Source organism: Drosophila gunungcola (assembly GCF_025200985.1).
Source record: "Drosophila gunungcola strain Sukarami chromosome 3L unlocalized genomic scaffold, Dgunungcola_SK_2 000003F, whole genome shotgun sequence".
Taxonomy (NCBI): Eukaryota; Metazoa; Arthropoda; class Insecta; order Diptera; family Drosophilidae; genus Drosophila; species Drosophila gunungcola.
Window position 1 is genome coordinate 455205 of NW_026453179.1, and position 18351 is coordinate 473555.

General features: G+C 41.1%; 2 protein-coding genes across 2 annotated transcripts; both read right to left on the reverse strand.

The window, feature by feature from the left end:
* Window positions 1-2399: 2399 nt before the first annotated feature.
* Window positions 2400-4683, reverse strand: LOC128258258 (glutamate transporter polyphemus). Its single transcript, XM_052989782.1, is given in 7 exon segments — window positions 2400-2800; window positions 2803-3143; window positions 3473-3651; window positions 3716-4198; window positions 4251-4401; window positions 4457-4501; window positions 4557-4683. Coding segments are annotated over 7 exon segments (1413 nt in total). The 5' UTR covers window positions 4571-4683; the 3' UTR covers window positions 2400-2600.
* Window positions 4684-4958: 275 nt separating this feature from the next.
* Window positions 4959-6905, reverse strand: LOC128258430 (proton-coupled amino acid transporter-like protein CG1139). The gene is given in 9 exon segments (XM_052990031.1): window positions 4959-5383; window positions 5468-5483; window positions 5486-5645; window positions 5712-5842; window positions 5900-6126; window positions 6254-6375; window positions 6433-6583; window positions 6648-6701; window positions 6758-6905. Coding segments are annotated over 9 exon segments (1383 nt in total). The 5' UTR covers window positions 6856-6905; the 3' UTR covers window position 4959.
* Between the last annotated feature and the right edge of the window lie 11446 nt (window positions 6906-18351).

The window sequence follows — 18351 nt, forward strand, 5'->3', positions numbered from 1 at the left end:
TTAATGTATAAGTTGAACCAAAATATGACACTATTTTAACGAACCATTTTTGTTTTGGGTTGAAAAAAAAGTATTTGTAAAAAGCTAACGCGGAGAATCACAGATTTTTCAGGACAGGATGAGATTTTGGGATTTATTCTGCAGAATTTGGTAACTTTTAGTTTCAGGAAATATTTTTGATAAATTGCTTAGACATGCGTCATACCACTTGGATACTCTGAACCAGAACTTTATCGCCGCTGGCCTGCGATGATCCCCAGCAGTGACCCTCGAGTTGTGCAAATATTTTACCACAATTCGAAGTGGCCGTCGATCTGGGATCCGAAAATGAAATTGAAATCGAAAGTAAAGTCGTCAGGCAAATATAGGCACATCACTCGCTGGCCCCGAGGAGATATCCGAAAAGGAAACGGGCGTTTCGATGGGCAAATATTTGCGCCATACCGATAAGGGTTCTTAAGGGTCTCCTTATTTTTTCGGGGTAATCGATCAGTGTCATGCGGTGGTGGGGGCGTGGACCTCGCTGCGCAATAAGCCCAGTAATTTATAGACCAATCACGGGCCCAGTGCACGCACCGCGAACAAGTGAAAAAATCATAGTCCAAACACACATAACGCATTAGAGGCGATCTTGGCCGGTGGAGCAACTTGGACTCTGTGGACTGCGTGGACTGCATGGACTCTTGTGGATGGGGGTGCAATTTATAGGATAGACAACGCACAGCGGGTAGTCGCCAAAGTCCCGAGGAGCTGCATCCCAGTACTTGCCTCATTGCCAATTGATTTATACAAACGGCAAAGCAACGGAACACAAATTGGCTGCCTCGAAGATCTTTCTTTTCTTTTTTCGTTTCTTTTCTTTTCCTCTATTTTGTATTTTTTTTTTTATATTTTTTATTTCACGAAACCGAACGGCTATGGGAAATGATTTGTTGCACTTTGGCTGCAATCACAGCCGCAGTTGCGTATACGCAGAACTCTTTGGGCCCGCTGCTTAACCTTTTGACCTTCTCGCTGGGAGGGATCGAATGGGCTGAAAAATATACGATACGATATACAGTATACAGTATACAATATAAGTTGAAGAACCAAACACGTGTGGCTCGCTTTTCGCTGGAAAACATTAGTGATATGATCGCTTTGCATGCCGGCTGCGTAGCTAATTAGAGCCTTAAATGGCAAAACCGAGGCAATCCCCCGGCGGAAAGTGAGATTGCCGCCAGGCGTTGGCAAAAAATGCCACACAAATGACAGCGGACCCGTTGCCCGCCGTTTTTGGCCAACGAAGTCCAGGTGGGAAACGGGATAGACGGCCAGACAAACACCAGTTTATCGGGCCGAAACGACCCAAAACAATAAATTACGCAATCCAAATGCTCAACTGCAGTCCATCAATGGCATAATGAGGCAGTCCCGAGATTCAGAGTCCCAGTCCCAGTCCCAGTCCCAGTCGCCGTCGCAGTCGCAGCGTAGATGCATTACCATATCGGCATAAATTCCGGAGCACATCGTTAAGTGGGCTGACGAGTGGCCGGCATTGGAGAAGAACAGGCTTACAGGTTGCTCTCTGCCTTGCTTCTTGCTGTCTGCCTCATGTTGCATGTTGCAGGTTGCAGGTTGCTCATAGCTGGTTGCTGGTTACTGGTTGCACACTTGCCACATGCCAAGCTGCCAAGCTGCCAGGCGTCTGCCTCCACCAAACTCCCACAGCTAATGAGGGAATTACCCGCAATGCCAATGCCACATCGTCATCGCCATCGCCATCGATAATGGCTTGTGCCCGGCATCGGGTGGGGGTTAAATCAGTGGGTGGCGAACCTGACCTTTGGGGATGGCGCCCGGATGATGGACTTTAAAAGGAACTCAAACATGAAATCAACTCATTGCCTTAATGACTCGGTCATCTGCAGTTCAAAGTCCCAAGTCCTGTACTCGGATTGAGTAAAAATATTTGTTAAAGCCCAGTAATCAAGCTTCCATAACGAAAAAACCCCCTTAAAGTGTTAGAACATGAACAATTTGTATGTGGAATATATTAACAAAATAAGAGTGTTGAACAATCAGCCCACAAAGCAAATATATTCAAAAGTGCAAGACCCTTTGTAAAAAAATATATTGATATACGACATCTGTTATTTCTATTCTTAGTCATTACGTAAACGTATGTTCCTCCGTAGTTAATATAATTTATTTAAATTTAATTTATTAAAATACTACGATTTGCCCATGTTAGTTATTTCAATTCTGAAAATAAAAAATATAAATAGTAATAAAACTGAGATAAGCGTGTAAATTTGCTTGTTGATATAAGGATCTAGCGGTTTGAAGAACTATATTTAAAAAGCGTTTTGAATTTTACTTACTCGCTCATCAAACTGGAGACAGAATAGCTTAAGAAATATTGTATAGTTATAGATATATTTCTTCGAAACAAAGTTGTTACAAATGAATTTTTGTGAAAATAGTTACCAAAATAAAACTTTAAATTTTAATACATAAATGGCCAAAGTAGTTTTAAAAATTTGGTAAACTAAAATTCCTGTAACCACATTTGTTACCTTAGCAAATATATTAAAAATAAGTATTCCAATCGATGTGACTTAGAAATATCTAAAAGCAGGTTCCTCTGCAGGTGCAGCTGTAGCTACAATAATGGCGGTAGTAAGCACGGTGGGGTTGCCTTCGGTGGAGACGAATTCCTCGGTAGTTGTATCCTCGCTGCCACCGCCATACTCCTTAATCATGTCCATTATGGAGAAGACTGTGCCCTGGATTAGGATCAGTAGGCCAATGACTACGATAGTATGTCCTTCACCAGCTTCCACTTCAGCTTGCCATAGCTATAGTCCGGCGGATAGTACAAACAAATCTCGATCAAGGCGGGAAAGACCAGATTCAGTAGTGATATGGTAAAGGCACCGACCAACGACAACAGAGGACCCAAATTGGGGACAACTATCCCATTGGCTGTGGTAACCAAGACGAAAATAACCCGCAGGATCAGCTCCTTCAGCACCGCATGCTTCAGCTCGCCCTTCTTGTTCCAATAATGGGTCATTATAATGTTGATGACCACATAACCCGACAGCGGATAAGTCAGGAATATGGAGGTGGCTATAAAGGCCTTTGACACTTGCGCAACGCTGGGTATTTGGTTTGTTGTTAGTCATCATTTTAAAATTATCTAAACATTTTGTTTACTTTTGCTATTATACATATTTTAATACGATCTTAGATACACATTAAAAATACAAATTCGAACTTCTTATATTAATGCCAGGAACCGTAATAAAGTGGTCTTTAAACCTTTTATTTTAAAAGTCCTACTATAATATTTTAAATCAATTATTAAGGTCCCTGATTATAAATATAATATAAAACTTTCTAAAAAATTTAAATTTAAAATTAAGTTTTCTGACAACCCATCTAATCCCCATAATCGTATTAATTTTTTCTGTATTGTTTAACTTACACTTCATTTGTGGGAATGTTGAGTGACACACTGCCAGCAGTTTGGTCCCCGTATCGCCAATAGCCCATGATTCCGAAGAAAATATACGAGACTAAAACCAGAAGTATGGCCGAATTGAGAACGCCGAACCAACCGATGTAATGTTGTGGCTTGGCCATTTGGGCTTCGATGGCCAACATCTGAGGAATTATTTAAACTTGTTACAGGCATTGCAAAGATTTGGGTATTATTCCAAGGACTAACCACTCCAACCGAAGTGATGGAGAACAGTGCGATGCCAAAAAATAAAGGCAATTTCTCCACTGCGCCAAAGAAGATTGCTCGTTCCGATATGGGCGGAAGATCCACGAACAGATAGTACATCATCATTAGAAATCCGACATAGATAAGGATATTGGCCACTACGTTAAAGGGTATCAGATACTTCAGCTGGCGTATCATAAAGGGGGCCATCAGGAGAAGTCCGATGACGGCAACAAACGCTCGCAGATCCAACACTCCCACATAGTAGTCGAAAAGCTGCTTGTAGTTGACTGCCACAAAGACCATGTAGACCACACAGACGCCGTAGTGCGAACAACACAGCACAATGTCGACTATACAGCCTCCTGCTCTTGCGCAATACCGGAAGCACTTGGGTCCCTGGCCAAAAGAGTAGACCATCGCTTCCGGGAAGGTGGCATAGCCAACCTCCATTCGCCTGGAGCACTCCACCATGCTATAAACCTTCACAAAACAAAATGTGTAAAATGGGAAACACACTTCCAGGTTAACCCACCAGCAACTGAATACCATGGATCAGCATGAAGCAAACCAGGCTGAGCAACACCACGCCATTGACTATGCCAGCGTAGTAAAAAGCCAAGGGCAAGGCCAAAATTCCAGTTCCCACCACGCACTTCAGTAGCAATATAAATGCTCCAAAATCACTGCAGAAAACCATACTGACTAAGAAAAAAACTGTTATGAAACCCAAAAACTTACGATATCGGCTTAGCCACATTTCGATTTTCATATGGATTATAGCCGCTGTGGATTAGAAGCTCAGTAGTAAAAGGTGAGAAATCTCTGCAATTCTCTTTACCCTTTATCGGCCATGTTGAAAAATGATGTTTCTATTTTAAAACATGAGTAAATTGTTTGAATTATACAAATTATTTAGACGTGACGTTATTCACAGCGGGGAGTTTTATTTTAGGGTAAATACTAATAATAGTTCATGACTAGCATAGTTTTCGGGGCAAGTCAATAAAATACAAAACTTTTCTGATGTCTTTTGTTTTATCTATGACCTCCACCTTAAATATATAAATTTTAATAACAAGAAACATTGGAATAAAGGTTTTTAAAAAATATAATTGAAGATTTTTTCCTATTAAGTTATTTATTGTACCATACTTTTAATAAATAAACAATAATTTTTTGTTATTTTTGCTTTGTTTATTATATTATCTATATCAAAAATCCGTCTTAAAATGTAAAAAATTTTAAACTATGATGGGAAAGCGCGCTTGGAGAGTTCGTAGGGTCACTACTGTACCAGCAACTCCGCCAGCCAAGCCCACAAAAATGAAGAGCATCGATCGGAGAAGAAGGATCCTCCCAGGACCGTATCCCAAATCATATTGGACGCAGATGTCCACGATTCCCGGCAGGATCAGACCCAGTTGGGCCAGACAAAAGGATCCCACGAAGGAGAGCAGCAGCCCAAAGTCCGGGTACTGGATTGCCATCAGCACCGATGCGATGACCAAGGCGATTCGCACCAAGAACTCCACTGCCTTGGAAGCTCCGTCCTCCAGTTCCGGCTCCAGATAACTCCTGAAGATTATGTCCACCGTTACATAGCCCTGTAGGGCATAGCTAAAGAAAATTGCCAGGGCAAACATTGCAGTCACCAACTGGGGAAGTCTATGAAATAAAATAAGGAAGTTATTTGGTGCATGTTAAAACGGTGCATTGACACCGATATTCCCGTGGATTAAATAAACTCACATTTTGTTTTGAGGAGGTTTTGCAGAATCGAGTTTTCGGTATCTTGTCCATACCGCCAGTAGCCAAAAAAACCAAAGACCGCATAAAAACAAATTACCACGAACATACCTCGATTTAAAACTCCACAAGGGCCAAGAAAATTCTCCGGTGTTCGCATACTGCGTCCAAGGGCTAAAATCTTTAAAAGATATGACAAATATTATAGTAGTCTATAGAGTTCTTAAAAGAACTAACATTAACCCACCACTCCAACTGATTCGATGGCGAACAGCACAGTGCCAAAAAACAAGGGAAAGTTCCGCAATGGCTGAAATGCTTTAAGTTCGTCAAATCGAGAAAGATCCCGAAACAAGTAGCCTAAAATTATAAAAGATCCTATGGTTTAAGGTAGTAAGTTAGGAATGTAAGATATAAGAGGTATCAAAAACACACCAACAAATATCAAAATGTTGGCTATCAAGGCGAATGGCACAAGACTCTTGAGATCCCGTATTATAAACGTTAAGATCAATGGTAAGACGAGCAAGGCCATATAGAGTCTCTCATCTAAGGGCCACAAATAGATATCCCCTAAATGCTTGAGACTTTTGGCCACAAAGACCACATAGACACAGTCCACGCCAAAGTGATATCCACAGAGCAGGACATCCACTAGGTACCTAAATATGAAAGTTTAATTATTATCATATAGTTATAACTATGGGAAGAAAATTATATTTTAAGTCCGAATTCCAACCAAAGTCCTCACAAGATTTGGTTGGCACTTGGCTATATATGTTTCCATACCCAAAGGGTTTGCTTAAAAACTGAAACTTTGGTGGTCCATTGCTGACAGCCAACTCCACGGATTTCCGATAACTGAGTAATGGGATTTCAAAGCGAGCTCCCAAGAAATTGATATGTCCCAGCTGCAAAAGGGAAAGTGTCCAATGAAAAGTTATCGGGAATTGATAAAATATAGCTACCAGAATGTGCATTGCATAGAGAACAAAGGAGCTGAGAACAACAGTGCTTATAAGTCCCATCAGCCATCCAGAGTACAGGAAAGCCTTTGGCATGGCCAAACAGCCGGTGCCGAATCCACACTTCAGTACATTGATAAAGGTCTCGAGATCTCTAAGATTAAAACAAGTTGGCTATATTTATTATAAAGTACCAAGAAGCTGAGTTACATGCTTACGACATTGTATTATCACCTGCCAAATGCAATCGAGTTTGATGGGCCAGCGGGGATCTGTGGAAGATTCATTAGTAAAAAGGCCTCAGTTACTCCATCTGAACTTGACTCACCCGAAACTCTTTTGGACACCGCCTAGGAGCCTCTGGTGGAAGGGCAGCTCCTGGTTTAGGCGTCGCTGACTAGCCAGACTCCTCTTCCTACGCTCCATTTTTCAGGAAAATTGAATCACTCGAAAGGGAATTATTATTATTTTTCAGAGGGCAAGTCAGCGCCGACTTTGGTCTGCAATTATGCAAATTTGGATCACATGTAGATCCCTCGGGCTATGATCTCTGGCTAAGATCTGGAGCTGAAGTGGCTGGGGCAGGGCCATCTTCCAGGAAGGGTGGAGATGGAGGCATTAGCATGGCCCTAAGCGGCGACTTTTTCCCGGAAAGATCCAACTCTTATCCCCAGATGTGTGGGCGTTGTTGGCCTGGCCAAGGAATTCGCTACCTAAATTATGCAATGGCCCTCGGGCTCTTGGGCAAACTAATTAGTGTGGCTGGTATGGGCAGTTTTTCAAATGCCGAACTCTAAAACCCCCCCCACCCTCAATCGGCACCTGGCCATAAATTCACCGGCCTTGGGACGGACAAACTACAGTTTCTAGTTAAGGATTACCCACTTCCCACTCCCTTTGTCATTGTGTGGGGCCGACTGCCGACTGCCGACTGCCCGCTGTGAGCCACCTCCTCCTCCTCATCCTTTTATTTTGCAGTGCCGAATCGAAAATGCAAATGTCCAGTCGCCCGCGAAAAGTAAGTACTCAAAAGGGGCCAGAAGTCAACTAAGCTGATTTGTTTATTTTACTCTTTCTTCTTGATAATTTTCGTATTTTTTAAGGTTTTGCTGATAGCCAGGCCTTGACCTTGTACTTGTATCTTGTAGCTACGAATTTAAAGATGCTTTATACCTCTAATCGTGGTGTGGTAAACTTGTGATTATATCCTGTAATTAAAAAGATTTGCTGTGAAATCAAGTGACACAATTCCTTCAGACACAACATTATGATAATTTCTGGCGTAATCTACGACTTTCCTCAAATAAATTCTTGCAACACTTGAAAGTATTGAATTATTTATATTATGTAAATGATTTTAAGATACACAAACGATTTGTACAATGATGATGCGCTTTTGAAAATGGTTTTAGGTTTTATTGTTTTATATATTATAGTTTTTTGTATACAAGAAAATTAACTTGCAGGTTTTTCGCAATTTTTTTTTAAATTCTAAATATATTACAGTATATTATTATTTATTGTACACTTTTCCGCTTGATTAACATGAAGCTAAGCAGATAGTAGAAACCTGATATTTTTCTGCGTGCAGGGAGTGAATGGTTGATGTTGCTGCTACTGCTGCTGTTGATGTTGCAGTTGCAGTTAGATGTGGCGCATCATTAAAGTGCAGACAAATGGCAGCGCGGCATGTGCCGCACATGTCAGTCTGCACAAGCTTTAGCAACAGGTGAAAATGCTGGAATTCTGATTATCCACTGCTGCTGCAGTTGCTGTTGTTGCTGCTGTTGTTGCTGCTGTTGTTGCTGCTGTTGCGGTGATTGGCAGCCACTGTTGCTGCTGCGGCAGCAAACTTAAACTGTAACTTTCAGCGATTTGTCGTCGTTGTCGTGGTCGTTGCCGTTTTCGCTGTCGTTCTTCCACTGCCACTTTGATGTTGGCCAAAACAAAACTATCGAGCAGACAACCAGCAGCAGCAACATGCGCATAATTATCTGCCTGCCCGCCGGCAACATGGGGTGCAACATTCCTCCGGCCACGCCCCCAATTCAATTTACAGCCGGAAGTGTGGGTGTATACTTATTTGATATACATTCGCCGTCCGATCGCTATTCTCTGTTCTCTGTTCTCCTTTTGCGAACTCATTTGCTGGTTCATAAATCAAAAATCGCAGCAGCAACTCCCGCACAAACAAAAAAAATATAAAAAAATAAAACCCAAATCAACAGTATGAAAAACGCATTTAATGATTGGCGAACAGCAGCAACGGCAACGGCAGCAGCAACGGCAACAGCAACAGTGCTCGACAAGCAGCAACATCGAGAGCAACAGCAACATAATAGGCCCATCTAGAGGCAACATTCGCGTACCAGCAAAAAGTGGGAGGATGCAGTGAATTTTCCCTCGCCCCGCAGTGATGGTTTTTTTTAATGCCATTTGTTGCTGCCGCTGTAGATGTTGCTGTTGCTGTTGCTGTTGCTGTTGCTGCTGCTGCTGCTTCTCCTGCTGCTGTTGTTGTCGGGCCGTTTGCCTTTTTGGGGCCCGTGAGGCATTCGCCTAAGCGGCAGGTTCCTGTCTGCCCCATCCAAAGCGACGTTGACTGCATTTTTAAGCGCGCTCCGCGCATAAAATAAAGCCAGATTGCAGGTCTTGCCTCGGGGCCATCATCCTCCTGTTTGCTGCTTGAATGGGGCGAGTAAAAGTGCAGGATGCTTTGTTGTCCTGCCCCTGGACCCAGCCCATCCAGAGCCCAAACTCCGCCACTCGGAAGAGCTTCTGCAGATACGGCAGCTAATTTTCGATGGGCAAAAAACAAAAAACAAAAAAAAAAAAGAAACAACAAGCGGGAGAGGAGCATCTGAGATCTTCGAGCGATAATGATGCAGGTTAATCATTAGCCTGGTACGTGTATTATGCGATTATTAGTTGGGTGTTCGGCTCTTACTTCATCTTCATTCCCTTTTGGCGGGGATTACCCGCAAGCCCCTATTTTTGGTGGGCGTTGTGCTCTGCTTTTCGAGAATTTTTCAGTAATTTCCAATTTCCGCTCGATGTTGCATCTACATGCGGCCAATTTGTCAACGCGGCGGCAGCATGTTGCTGCAACATGTAAGTTGTCAACGGTTTTTTAAGAATCAATTGCCGCCCAGCAGTAGTAGTGCTGGAAATCCGATATCGTATGTACCGCCTTCTCGGCTGCCGTCTGTCAGCATATAGGATATACCATATTGCATTTACACATATATATAGTAGATAGAACCGCCGGATGCCACACAAGCGGTTCGAAAAGGCGGCCTTGAACGGCCAAGGCACAAGTAAAGTACTTGGCAAAAATCATTGCTGAATTTAAATGAGCCAAGCACACTCACACACACAAATATTTTGAGGGCAAAAAGCCCGCTCAACTGACGTGCAACATGATTTTGTAGGCGTGCAACATGCGCATGCGCAACAGCCGCAACTTTATCAGATTCAGCGCTCTTTTTAGCATTATTTCTGTAATTTTTTTCGCCTGCCTCGCCGGCATCTTGTTGACTGTCAATTGTTTTGTGGGCGTTGCAGCAGCAGCAGCAGCAGCAGCAGCAAGCCAGCAACCAGCAACTAGCAACAATAGTCGGGGCAACAACAGCAACAGCAGCAACACACAAAATGTCCCACAGTCTGCAGCCAGACTTTTGAAGCTATATCAATGTCAACAGCATTATCACACTGCGCTGTCAATATGCAAATGCCTAGAGCAAACCCAGCGACAACAGCAACAAGTACTTGCCAGGCCAAGTAGCAACAGCAACACTAACAGCAACAACAACTACATTCGCCAGCAAAAAGACAAATAAATGCTTGTTGCAGGCGATTGTTTTTCATGTGTGCGTATGTGACACTCGTTAACACGAAGCGAAAATGCGCGAAATGCGATATTTCACACGATTTATGCACGGACAACGACAAATGTTGCAACTGCAAGGGACAGCAGCAGCAACAGCAGCAGCAACAGCAGCACCAACAACAACAGCGAAAGCCGCAGGAGCAACAGCAGACCACACACATTGCATGTTGCCGGTGGGGCAGCTTAAGTTGCTGCTGCTGCTGCTGCTGCTGGTGGAATATGAAATACGCAGCAACTGCGTCCGAAAGCAACCCTCCATTTGTTCAACTTAATTTGGACTCCCAGGAAAACCGATTGGAAAGTGAGTGATTCTCAAGCACCAGAACTTCATATAGATCGTTTAGAGAGTTGCTGACAGCAATTGTTGCTGCTGTTGTGTCAATATTGCACAACGGCAATGCGATGTTGATAGTTGTCTTGTAGAGACACTTTAACGGTTAATTCATAAGAGAAAAGGTAATAACAGTTTGGATAATACTTAAAATATAAAAGAAAATGTTTTTATCCATTTAGATTCAATCAAATTAAATATTCTTCTCCATTTCCAGAGAAAGATTTAAAAAGAATTATGAATACATTAACTCACTAATAAAAAACTGAATATGTACATAATAAACTTATACTGTTAATATGTACTCCATTACTATATTTAATTCAAACATATTAAAAATAAATTTCATATAAATATAATAATTAAGACCAATTTTCAATAGGTAAATACTATTTGTTTGAAATTACATATATTATCTTGTGAAATATTTTTGAATAAACACCAATCTAAGTTAAATTCACAAAACAATTTAAATATAAGAAGATTAAAGACTTTCTGTGCAAATATGTTTATATTCTAATAAATCAATAGTTGGGGCACTGATAAAATACCAGAAAAATAGCCAATCCATGTAAGATACTGATAAGAACTGATTAGACCCCTTCGAATATATCAGTGCTGTCATATCCCACGATGTTGCAGTTGCAGTTGCAGCAGCAGCAATGCGACGTGTTGCTGGCATGCCAACGGCAACCAGAAAACGGAAAAAGAAGAGGCACTTGAGAGTGTAACCGCTTTAGGAGTAGGAAGCTGATTAGCCAGATCGGAGCTGCCAAACCAAACAGTTGCGATTGCTAATGGCCAGGTTGCTAGTTGCTGGCGTGCTAATTTGACAGCCGGGCCAAGTTGCAGCGAGGGAGAGAGTGACTGTGACTGTGGCTCCGTCGAGATTTATGCGCTGCCAATTGGCTGTGCCAACATTTGCCCATATACATAATTGAAACGTAATAAATTCTGTGATGTTGCTGCTGCTGCTGCTGCTTTTCGTGCACAATTAGCGGCTTCAACATGGTGGCAACTAACGACAATTGCTGACCATTTTCCATGACTCGCTGTCCGATTATTAAATAAATAATTTCATAGCGCTAGTACGAGCATAGTGGCCAGTGGCTAGTAGCTAGTAGATACTGCCTTTGCTGGTTTTACAAGCTGTAAAGTGCGAAATCAACACGCTTCATGCCAACTACAGATCGCTGAAACCAGGGAGTACTCGTACTCGTACTCGTACTCATTCCTTTCCTGATCCACTGTCCAATGTCCAGTATGTTAGTTGTCAACACAAATGGCAATCGGCGTTGATAAATTGTTGCTGCCTTGGGCCAATTATAACCGTCTTTGGGCCTGGCTGAATATAGCCGATAGCCGATAGCCGCCAATCTTACAGCCCCCTTCCGTCGATTTGCCGATTTGCTGATATTGCCAATCTGCCGATTTATACCGATCATGTTGCCGATGTTGCAAGGCTTTGCATGCTGATATCAACGGGTTTCCTTTCCTTCGAAGCCCCGCAAAGGAGGTTCCACTGTGCTTCCGGTGTGGGCGCAACAAAATATCCCCGATTACGAAACCCGATCCAATATCAATCTCCGCTTTCAGCTCAACTCTTTCAAATGAGCAATTTGTCAAGAGGCATATCACAAAAAAAAAGGGCGCCAAAGCCAGTCACGTGCTGTTAAGCAAAAAAAAAAAACTAAAACATAAAAAAAAAACAACAGGAAGGTAAAAGGAACTGAGACGAAATCAGAACACCCCCGCACCTGAGATTCCTGTCAGTCGATCCATCCAAGGTTTCCCTCTGAAACATCAGCTGTTCTTTCAGTTCTCTCCGTGGCGCGCGCTACTCCTCCTCTGCTCATTATTGTTATTATCCACGGCCCGGTGTGTCCTTATACAATAACATCTAATTTCCTACCTTTCTTAGGGCTACCTAAAACTCTACCTATTCTACTTTGTCTGTGATTTCAGTTTTCAGTTTTCTTCAGGACACATCCTTTGCCAGCGGTTCAGTAGTAGAGGGGAGAAAGGACGAAGGCGGGGTATCACCCGCATCACATCCTTGATCGGTGAATGTTGCATATTTGTATTCAGCGCTAATGACATCGGGGCGAGACCCACAAAAGGGAGCGATTTAATCGGCGAAATGCAAGATACACTTTCGGATATGGAACAAAGAATTCATGGCTTTTACGAATGTAAAGAATTTTTAGATTTAATCGCGTGACGACAAAGGACCTAAAATTAAATCTTCGCACTAGCATGAAACGTATTCAATAAAAGTTGTATGACAGTTTCTCCTTTTATAAAGACAAGAGAAAAATAATAATAACAAATAATAAATGAATAAATAAAATAAAAAAAATGTACATATCTAAAAATATTTTGAAATTTGATTGGGTTGACATACCTTATGTATACATTTAAAGAAATCTTACATTTAGGAACAAACATTTTAGAAAGAATTTCTTAAATTGACCATTAAGGTAATACTTTTTAAACATAAATTTCTTCTTTTTAAATAAGTTTTGCTTTCATAATTTTAATAGAAACATGTTAAACTACAAGTTTTTTGGTTATGAAAGCATAACATTGGGCCACAACTTCTATGACTTGCAATTATCCCTACTTTTGTTTCCTGAGTGCCTCCGTCTCTCCACTCAAGATGTAATTCAGTTAAGATTTCTGCACGAATTCCTGCCTTCCTCCCCGAAATCTGCAGCCACCCCATCTGAGATTATTGACCTTTCGTCAGAGAAGCAAAACTAACGACGACCCCGCAGGGTATCCTTTGTTTGGGCAGCAGGAGCGGCAGCAGAATTCCAGGACAGCTGTTGGTGGGATCAGGATCCGACTTAAGAAGTCGTTGGCGCGCAGAGGGCGAATAATGCAGAAGAAGCTGAAGAAGCCGCCGGAACAGAAGTCGAGCCGAGGAAAATCTGAGAAAGAACAGCTGACAGGGAAAACACACGAGCCACAAGGAAGCTGAATTGACGAATGAATAGCATCTGATCCTATTGCGGTTAGAGCGGAAAAGGTGTCGGAATTGTAGCAAACAGCTGTGAAGGTAATTTTGGTTTTAATTGCAAATGCAATTACAGGGAGTTATGAAAGGAACAAGTGTTCCCCTAAAGAGTAACATGTGGGAGACGCCAGAAGAAAAATGAGGAATCGCGTTGGCCTTTACTAATCACCTCAACTTTGTATTTAACGACATTTATTTTCAACTTTTATTATGTATACGTTTCCTTAAAATTGCATTACCACATCATTCCGCATTTTAATGCATTTTATAAATAATGTTGTAAAGGTACTTAAACTTTTATCACCTAAAATTTGTATTTAAAGACATTCATTTAAAATTATTATTAGCAGAAAATGTATTTATTTTCCAAAAACAGCAATTCCACATTGTTACGCCCTTCTATGCATTAAAACCAAAATATAATGAAATACTTAAATTTAAATTACCAAAAATTTGTATTTAAAGACATTCATTTCCCACTATTATTGAGCAGAAAATGTATATATCTTGTTAAATAGATATACCACATCGTTACACCTTTCTATATATTTTATAAAAATTGTTTATAAAAGTACTTAAACTTTCTAAAAAATTTGAATTGTTTTGTGTTCTTGTTTAGCTATTCCGACGTCTTTTCTTTACTCTTTTAAAATAAGTTGTTGCACAGTTTAATCTTTCAAAATGCAGCAAGGAATACACTTAAATTATTTTAAGATATTTATAAAAAGGATAAAACGATTTGTAAATATATTTAACACCAACTTTTCTGAGTGCAATCAAATCAAAGGCGGCTTTCTAACTTATAAATGAATACATATTTATTGCTTTTTGATGGGTAAAATAACTTGGTTAACTAGCCCATAAAAAAATTGAGTAGCAATTAAATACTTAGATGGCAGGCTGGTCCTGCCAATATTAATAGAAAAAACTAAACTGCATAATCGAAGTCCGGCCAGACGCTGAAAAAGTGTTGGGAGAAAGGTAGAAAGATTAGTAGGTGGAGCGAGTTGATTTGGAGAACCGTTAGTCAAATCGGAATCAGAAACAGAATCAGAAACAGAAACAGAGACACCGGTGCAAATAAAAGGCATTTGGAGAAATGAAATTCAAATGAATTCGTTTGCTGTTTTGGCATATTTATATATTCCAGAGTCCGAGGGACCATGCCCTCGGGCACCCCGCCCACTTAAATTGCGTGCCACGTTGAAAGCATTCATTTGCAGCCAGACTCCCCGAGAGATATTTGTGCGTTTATGTGCCACTGGGATGCGGCGAACTACAATTAAATTTGCATTTGTATGATTTTTTCCTGCCGTTGTGAATGCCGCGGGTGAAATACCTCGGCGTAGGAAACATTTATCACTGCTATGGGGCCTCCATCTCCACCTTCGCCACCGCCACCGCCACAAACAAAACTCGACTCGACTCGACTCAACTCAACTCAAATGGCCAGTCCGAGTTGAAAACGCACAATAAAACTAAAACGTTTATAATTTCATATGAATTTCTTGTGGCGGAGCTTGCAACTATTAGCCGGGACATGCAATTGGCCGAAAAGAGCGCTCAGGGAAGGGTAGGAGAATTCAGACAGTGAGCCAAGTCAGGGCCCAACTTAATCACAGGTTGGCCAGCTGAATGGCCTAAACGAAAATGCTTAAATTTAATGACATAAATATATATACGCCGAGCGGATTGGCACAGTGAAAAAAGTCGTTATTGTACTTGCTTAGAATAGTGGCTTATGATAACCTCGATTTAATTCAATTACTATCGAAATACAAGTCCATTTTGTGATTTTTTTTAATGTCTGTTCTTTGCCTGGTCTAAACATTTAATTAAATGGGTCTTAACGTTTTACAATATCTGTGATAATGTTCATAAATGTAAACTGCAAAAATATTTAATAATATTAATATTTTTTTAAAGAATAATTGTTAATTACTCTCTTAACATCAACTACAAAATATATACGAAATTAAACAAATTTTAAACCGAGAAGTCAAGAAATCTTAGAACTTTTCTACTTTATATTATCTGATTTTAAAATCTTCCATAGTTTTCTCTGTGTACAGAGCTCATCAGGTATGGCGGGTGGCTATACCTCTGCCTCCCTCTCCTCGTGATGAAAATGCTGCTCATCTGGAGAAAATCTTGGCTATATTTATCAATCTGTCACGGCTTGAAAGCCCAGCAACGGAGGATCTGCGAAGCAAGCAGCTGTCCATTTAGGGAAAACGAGTTGCGAGTGGGAAAAGGTGTGCCGAGGGCGACCCACCACCACCCTTCGGGGAAATTGCCTATTGCGCACTTAAGGGGCTGCCAGAGATCCCGTTTCAAGGACCTATCCTCAGGACAAGACCATCGCCAACGCCACCCCGTGAGGCGGGACAAGAGCCAAAAGACCACGGAGCGGCTGCTTCTTTCACTGCCAGCGAATAAAGAGGTCCTCCTCCTCCTTCCTGCCACCCCGTGCCAACCCATGCCACCCAACTGAAAACCCAACTCCCTGCCATCTTCCTCCCTCTTTAGACGTTAGAGTCCCTTTTGATATTCGCTGCGCAAAGGACACAGGAAAAAAAACTCGAAGGAGGGAAGACAGACAACGCAGCTGCGCCTGTTGATGAACAATTTAACAATCTTTTGGTTACTTTCCAGTCTTTGTTGCTGCGCAGTTTGGGAATCTGAAAAAAAAAGCAAAATAAAAAGCTTGCAGCTGGCTTGGGCCTTCGCATTTGATGAGCTTTGTGAGTAAGCGGAACTAATTTCCATTGTATCGAAAGACGAGGGAAATAGATCGCACCATTCCCTTCTTTTCTAAATATCTCACAGCACTCCCTTCCATTTGGCCTATCTGAAAAAACTATCTTAATCTCAGCATAAACACTGATACATCATCATCAAGGCATAAACTTCGATTCGAGTTCGCTGCCTAAGTCTTTCGATTGGCAGCTCTCAGCATAAATTATGTTTATTTTGGGAACCCAAAACGAAAAAATAAAAACGGAGGATTACACACGCTTTTAAAGACTCCCACAAGCAGGAGAATACTGTTGGCTACCATTTGCCACTTGGCATAAAATTAACTGTTCATTCAAATAAAAAATTAAACTATTAAATGCGATTGGAGAGCGGAGAAATGAGCTTTGGAGGGCATAAACGATTAACATACACAAGGGGCACACACAACAACAACAAAAAACACACACGACGGCCCCAACAGAAAAAAAAAAACCGAAGCGTTTCAATACATGTATAAAGCTGATCAATAAAATATAACAATCATGCGATCAAAAATCTTTCACAAAATACTCGGGACCGAACCCCCATTCACCTGTAAAAGTGTGGGAAACCATAGAAAATAAGAGAGCGCGCCAAAAGCCAAAGAAAAAAAAAAAAAAGAAAACGTTGAAAATTCAAATTAGCCCGAGCCTCGTAAATAAAAGATATTATAGCCAATCGGGCAATAAAACCAGTTAATCTCTAAATGTGCCGAGCTCTGTCTCTTTTCTCGACTCTATCTCATGGGCAGTTTCGATCTGAGGAAGCCACTCCATCCGAGCTCATCAAAGTGGTTCGGCCTACATCTGGGACTCTTGGGGTCCGAGGTTTAACGATCTGCAACCTGCCTGGCCATGGGCAAAAATCGGTTAGACTTCGAGGCGGGTGTAGGATACCCCCCTTCCCCCCTACAAGATTCTTCTGCTCCTGCTCTTCTGTCTGATCATCTTCTTGGCAATCAAATCAATTTTATGCCGCTGTTGCATTTTTTATGGCATTTCTAACACAAAAACCACACGATAGCCCCATTCACTCATTCATTCACTCGCTCACTCACTCATCCATTGATGACCAGAGGACCGCAGACCGGAAGCGAGTTACTACCCCAAGGGGGAGGGGGTGATGGCCAGAAGGGGCTGGGGGGGCTGAGGGGGAGGGGGCCAGCGATTACCAACAACTTAAAGCTCGGCCACAAAATGTTGCATTCGGATTGGGTTATTAAGCCATTTAAGCGACGTGAGAAAATGCTGACAACGATTGAAAAATCGTATTCGATGTACACTTGGATTTGTAATTTTCACCGCAGTTACATCTCAATTTGTACATTTATAGGTAGTGAAGAAATTTTTTAAATTACTAAGAAATACTTTGGAAATTATAAACTAAATATATATATAAAGGAAAAGCACAACACAATTTTTAAATTAAAATGATTTGCTAAATTGTAGGTAAACGAATTATAAAAAATTCCCTACTTATTTAATTTTCTTAAAAAAACATTTGTATTGTTGTTGCCGTAGAACAATAAGTTCTCAGGCTACTCTAAAAAATGTATAATGAAATGAAAACATGCTCTTTCAAAAAAGGGGTTACAAACCCATTTTAATTTTCAAGAAAAAAATTTGAAAAATTGTTGATGGCCTGCTAGATATTAACCCTTAACAAAATTGATTTTAAATATATGTAAATGCGCTGAATATTAAATACCTATATTTTTAGTGAGAAAACTGAGTTCTTGGCAAAACTAACAAAGAAAAAAAAAGGAATTTTCTTATCACACATTAGTTTTTCCTGTGTGTAACTGTGGGCTTCTAGAAGAGAAATGAAGCAACACTGGTAGAAACACTTTGATTTAATGACTACGCTTAACATTTATCGGTGCCAGCCTAACTAACAACAAAATCAATT